This window comes from Podarcis raffonei, chromosome 3 (genome assembly GCF_027172205.1).
Source record: "Podarcis raffonei isolate rPodRaf1 chromosome 3, rPodRaf1.pri, whole genome shotgun sequence".
Classification (NCBI taxonomy): Eukaryota; Metazoa; Chordata; class Lepidosauria; order Squamata; family Lacertidae; genus Podarcis; species Podarcis raffonei.
The window spans coordinates 81,161,851-81,168,223 of NC_070604.1; the positions used below are offsets into that span (position 1 = coordinate 81,161,851).

At 45.0% G+C, this 6,373-nt stretch overlaps 1 protein-coding gene across 1 annotated transcript in view; it reads right to left on the reverse strand.

Moving 5' to 3' along the window:
• LOC128411582 (uncharacterized) overlaps positions 1-5,538 on the reverse strand; it is a 19,847-nt gene extending 14,309 nt beyond the window's left edge. Inside the window, exons 1-4 of the mRNA XM_053384019.1 lie at positions 5,361-5,538; positions 4,239-4,296; positions 1,083-2,277; positions 1-611 (exon numbers count right to left, since the gene is read on the reverse strand). Of these exons, the coding sequence (XP_053239994.1) occupies positions 1-611; positions 1,083-2,277; positions 4,239-4,296; positions 5,361-5,538 (2,042 nt within the window). The remainder of the gene's footprint in view (positions 612-1,082; positions 2,278-4,238; positions 4,297-5,360) is intronic.
• Between the last annotated feature and the right edge of the window lie 835 nt (positions 5,539-6,373).

A 6,373-nucleotide genomic window follows, 5' to 3' on the forward strand; every position in this document is an offset into this window, starting at 1 on the left:
TGTTTCTGGATGCCCTCTGCTTCTCGCCGGGGTAAAGGATATTGTTTTACAGATACAGGGGTAGCCATAGGTTTTAGGGTTACTACAATTGGAGCTATATTCTTAGCCATTCCTGGTGGGCTATTTTCGGCCCATACTCCTGGTGGCACCTGTAGGGTTTGGAGGAGCTTGTTTAATTCTGTATCCAATGTGGGTTGGACTTGCAGGGCTGACATTAGGCGCCATGATTGTTCCTTAGGTACTGAGAGGGTAATTATTCCTGCTGCCTTTGATGGCAGTTTCATTTCTGGACCTTGAGGAGTGAAGGTGATTTGGGCCTGCAATTTGGACAGCATATCTCTACCTAAGAGAGGTATTGGACACTCAGGTATATACAAAAACTGATGGGTTAAACGATGTCCCCCAATCTGGCATTCCAAAGGTTGGAGGAAAGACCTCTTAGCTGACTGACCAGTGGCACTTTTAATGACTACACTTTTGGATGCCTTTTTCTGCAATAGTTCTGGGAGTACTGAGTATTCAGCCCCAGTATCAATCATAAAGTCTATTAAATGGCTCCCTAATTGAATCGTGACCGTGGGCTCCTGGAAGCCTAACTTTATGGAGTCCGGTCGTTCCTAGTCTTGGGTAAAAGTCCCCTCTGCCAGTCCAATAAAATTGTCTCTACTCTGTCCTTGTCCAGGTCTCTGATATCTTCCATTTCGGATCATTCCCCGTCCCCGTCCCTGGTTTCTTGGGCCGGAGCCTGGGCCTGGGCCTGGGCGTACTTCTTCCAACCTCAGGGGTTCAGGACACTCCCGCTTCCAATGACCCTCCTTCTTGCAATTCGCACATTGATTCCTTCCCAGTGGTGGATTCCTTCCCCGCCCTCTCCCTCCATTTAAGGGGCGGTAGTCTTGCTTCACTGCTGTGGCTAGCATCACCATCTTTTCCTTCTGCCACTTCTTCTTCTCTTGTTTCTCAGCCTCATCCCTATTCCGATAAACTCGGCGTGCAATGGCCATAATTTGGCTCATCAGCATCCCTTCCCATCCTTCTGATTTCTGAATTTTCTTACGAATATCAGAAGCACACTGGGCCACAAATGTAGCAGTAATCATTCTGCTGTTTTCAGGGGCTTCAGGGTCAAAAGGAGTCCATATACGATAGGCTTCCTGCAGCCTCTCTAAAAAGTCTCCCGGACTCTCATTTGGTTTCTGTTCTACTTCTGAGACTTTAGACATATTAGTGGGCTTCTGGCATGCCCTGCGGATACCTTGCACAAGCGTCTGGCGGTAGGTGGTAAGCCTGGCCAGGTGAATTGCATTGTTTGGATCCCAATTAGGATCTTCCAAAGGAAAGTTATCCTGGAGATGACGGTCAATATTAAAAATATTTCCCACTCTGGCCTGCTCACGCAAATATATCTGTGCCTTTTCAATTATGTCTCTTCTTTCCTCAGTGGTGAACAGAGTATTCAGGAGTTGGCGGCAATCTGTCCAAGTAGGACTATGAGTATTTACTATTGAAGTCACCAAGTCCATCATAGCCTGAGGTTTTTCTGCGAAAGATGGGGTGTGTGTTTTCCAATTCATCAGATCCGTAGTTGTGAATGGAATATACTGGAGGGTCGAAGTTCGAGGTGGCCGTGGTCCGGGTTGCCCGTTAACCAGCACAGGCTCCTCAAGTGCATCAAATACTCTTCTAAGAGGGGCTACTACGTGACCTTTCTCTTCGCTTTGCTCTAGGGGCCTCAAATCATAGGGGATGGTATCTGTCCCAAGGCGTTCTTTTAGCAGCTTTATACGCCTGGCTGTATTGCTTGCTGACCGATCAAGGTCTTCCTGTAACTTCTGTAATAGTTCTCTAGGATTTGGATGTACAGGGGTTTGGGGTGGGCAATTAGTTGGTCCACTAAAGGAGACTGTAGATGGAGTTCTACTGGGACTCACAGGTGGAATAACCACTTCTGCTTGGGCTTTATTATAGGACTCCAAGGCCTCCTGAAGATATTTATCATAATCTATCAAGGAATCAAGTTCTGTGACTCCACCCCCATTATTCGTTCCACTTTCTTGCCTTGGGGTTACAACTGGTGGAGTATTTGGATTAGGCTCCCTTCGATGTGGAGCATAGGGTGGAGGTGGAAGCACCTCTTCCTCTGGTCCCTCAAAAATGGGTTTGAGTTTATTTGGCAAGATTCCTTTCCTAGCTTCGGCTTTGACAGCCAATAATTTGCATCGTTGGACTTTGCATTCCCTTATCCATGGAGGATTTTTATTTAATGTGCTCAGCCAAGAATCTATATATGAAAATTGTTCTGGGCACCCTCCCGTTTCTTTGGCGATATTAGTCCAAAGTTTGCTTACTAAATTTATATCAAAGGTTCCCTGAGATGGCCATTCAGTATTTTGTTTCGGCCACTCTAATTCACATAACGTTCTCAAGCGCTCTGGCGTCATTTTGACTCCATATGCCCCTGAGAAGGCTTTCTTAAAATTATTTAACATACATTCAAGAGGTGTATTTTCCCCCTTTGAACCTCCAACTCCCATTGTATGGCCCTGTGAAGTATCCACTCAGTCACTCACACACTCGCTTCGTGGGGTTCCTTGCCCAGTGAAGTCGCCTTACTGGGAACCGAAGTACTACCCACTCCACACTCAGGTTGTACTTTCTCACACATACAATGCGCTGGATACTTCACCACACTCTACCTCCCAACCTTTCCCTTTTCCCTACACCAGATCACCATCTGATGTACCCAGCCATGTAGCGTACTCAGTTTCCCCTTACTGAGACGCAGAAGTTTGATCAAGACTTCTCTTCCTCCCAATTAATTGGAGGGCCAAAACCCCTTTGTGCACTTACCCTTAGCGGATCCCTCTTTATTTCTCTGGTTCCCCCCGGTCCGTCGCCGTCGGTGAGCAGGGTATCAGACAGACGAGACTTCTGCGTTCCCCTGGAAAAAATGTTCCAGTGCGCGCTGGGTAAGCAGTTAGTGGTCCTCCCTCTTGTACCCTGCCCAGTAAGGCGAAGGGGCTGCGTTCCAGCAGACCACTTATCCGAGTCACGGCACCATAAAATGTAGCACCCTGCTTGTGGTTAACGCTTAGCTGGAATGAAATATTCAACGCAGCAATAGAGAAATTAAAATAATAATTTATTTGTCAGACAAATAAATGAGAGGCACAGTGGTATATGGTTACCAAGCTCTGGCCTGCCTTCCTGCCCTTATGGCCAGCACTTATATTCCCTCAGCTCAGCCCCCTTGCTCCTCCTTTGGCTGCCTCTGTCCAATCAGCCTGGTTAAAATTCCTATTGGCTGTTTGCTAGAACCAATCATAAAAGATACACCCATTTCCTATTACCTTTTATGGGAGACAAAGAGCTATATTTCCTTCTATTTATAATTGGCAAATAAATAGCCATTAACCTCTACAAGGCACCTTAATTACCAAATAACCTTTTGCCCTAGACTAGGCGCCTTAACTAACATTTCATCTTTTGCCCTATTGCCCTATTCACTCCAAAACAGATGGTGGCTAATTTTATCTTTGGAGGTCATTAAGCAGAGGCTTGACAACCATATGTCAGGAGTGCTCCGATGGCGTCTCTCTGTCTGGCAGGGGTCCGGACTCAATGGCCCTCGTGGTCTTATTCCAACTCTTCTATGATTCTATAATTTCTTACTTTCTAAATCCTTTGCATAATTACATTTAAGCCAATATTTCATACATATATAGTTTTTTAGAAGAAAGGGAACTTAGTAAAAGCTAAGTTCTAAGTTTTCTAAATTCTCTGAAGCTTCAAAGATTCAAAGCAGTTTCAGAGAGAGAGAGAGAGAGGCCTCTTCCCTTGGCCAGCTGCTGTTTGTATTAGCTCTTGCCCTTTTAACCTTAGGAAGATGTGGCTCAAGTTTAATGGGAGGCACTATTTGTTTTTGCAACCTTGATTGTCTTCTATCATTTGTATGGTCAGTGTGACCTTTTGTTCCCAGCCTGTTTTATGACCGCAATAAACCAAAGGGGCCTCTGACAAAGACCTTGCCTGCTGGTGTCCTGTCTCGAAAGAAACATTTGCTCATTTTTGGAATACAGGAATCTGATCAAAATATAAGCCTTGATTAAAAATGCAGGCTATGATCAGATGCCTCACTCCTTCACTACTAACTTTTAGGGAAGACATGCTACATTATTTGTTAACCTGCCCCCTATACAGGGATCCAAGAGACTGATTTCTGAAACCTTTGCTCATACATGGAAACAGGTATACTACGGCAGAAATGGTTCAGTTTCTCTTGAGTGACACTAATAGCTACCATATATGACACATAAAGTAGTGCAAAGAAGATTAGAGAGACAGATAACATTGCTGCAAATTGTACAGGAGATTTGGAAATTTAACCCAAAGTTGAACTAGGTCTGAGCTAGCTGGCAGAAGCGCTTTTTCAGGGGGGACTCAGGGGGATGCATACCCCTAAACATTTTGTCAATTGAAGTTTGGCCTCAATGAGGGGCAGTATTTCAATATGATTAGGAAAATGAGAGTACCCCCTAAACATTTTTTTAAAAGAAAAAAAGGCACTGGCTGACAGTATTACCAATTTCTCTTTCTTCGTATTATTGCTATATGTTTTATATTGTTTGCAGACTGGCAAATTGTAATCCTTAGTTACAGAGTAGGAGTTTTAAACAACCTAAAAACAGTTTAAAACTCCTACTCTGTAACTAAGAATTACAAACTGTTTTTGGAAGTTTTAATTGTATTATTATCAATATGTTTGTTGCCCTGGGCTCCTTTGGAGGAGGATGCAGAATTTAAATCTAATAAATAAGAAGGAAGACGGTATATGACACAGGCAAAGAAATCATGTCAACTAATAAATCCCAAGTATGTGTGGAAACTGCGGAGCAAGGAGAGTTTATCCATCTAGCTCCTCCTTGCTCCCAGTAGACCAGGTGTGAGGAACCCTCGGCCCTCCAGTTGTTGCTGAACCACAATTTCCACCATCCCACAATTTCCACCATCTGGTGACCATGCTCACCAGAGCTGGTGGAGGTTGTCATTCAAAGACATCTGGAGGGTCAAATGTTCCCCACCCCTGCATTGACCCATCTTCCACTGTTCTGGCAGTGAGCTGCACTCGAGGCCCCGCTGCCCCAGAGCAGGCAGTCACACGTGCCAACAGCAGAAAATCCTTACAGTGCTTTCCATGAGTGTATTTGCAGAATTGGGGCAGCCGGGTGGATATTCCCTGGGAGCACCACTGTCCTCATTTGTGTAAAAGGGAAGCACTGAGGAAAGAGCTCCCTCTTGAATTGCTCTGTGACAGCACTATTTCTAAACGGTTTGCGGGATAACATGCAGGAACGGCAAACCAAAGTCGACACTCAAAGGCCTGGCACCTGGCACCCGGCCTACTTCTGTCTTCCCTTTGCTCTGCAATGCTCCAAAAGAACTCCAGAAGCTGACAGGGGAGACGGGCTTTCTCCAAGCCTGACAGGTAATTAAATCTTCACTCTTGTGCTTGGTGGAAACAGAGCTAGACATCGGCATCTTTGCCAAAGCATGTGAGAAGTATTTCTTAAGACTTCTTGGGGTCCCTGAATTCAGCTTCCTGCTTTTCACACATTAATTTAGCTTATTATTTCCAGAGTCCAATATCTGAACACCCTTCAGATTCCACTGGAATAGTCCTCATAAGAAATCCTTGCATTGACACCAGCTTCAGTTTGCCCTTCAGTTTAATCTACACACAAAAGGTACAATCCAAGTCCAGTTTTGCTATTGTCACTGTGGAATCATAGACTTGGAACAGATCTTCAAGGTCACTTAATCCAACTCACAGCAAACTGCAGGATCTTCAGTTTAGGATGCAACTACAGCATCTCTGGCAGGTGGCTGCCCAGCCTCTGCTCAAATACTTCCAGCAAAGGAGGATCCCACCACCTCCAAAGGAAGTCTGTTCTACTATCAAGCAGCTCTCAACGTTAGTCAGATCCATTGAAATCTACTTCCCTGTAGTTTCCAGCCATTGATTCTAGTCTTGCCTACTGCAGCAGCAGAAGACAAGTCTGCTGAATCGCCTGCATCACATAACTTCAGGTATTTCAAGGCCACTACCATGTCTTCCATTGATCTTCACTTTTCCATACCCAACTCCTCGTGGTATTGATTTCCAGACAGCAAACCATCCTAGTCATCCTGTTCTGGATGCATTCCAAAAGACGTGGATTTTCAGGCACACTGAAAATCAGCTAGAAGACAGCCATGAACAAAGCCACAGATTCTACTTCTGCTCCAGAAGTTTCCAGTGCTGAAGACATAAGCCACTGTTCAGTTTGTGCATGCTGAGATCCACCCTGGTCGAATTCTGAAGCACAGTGGCAGT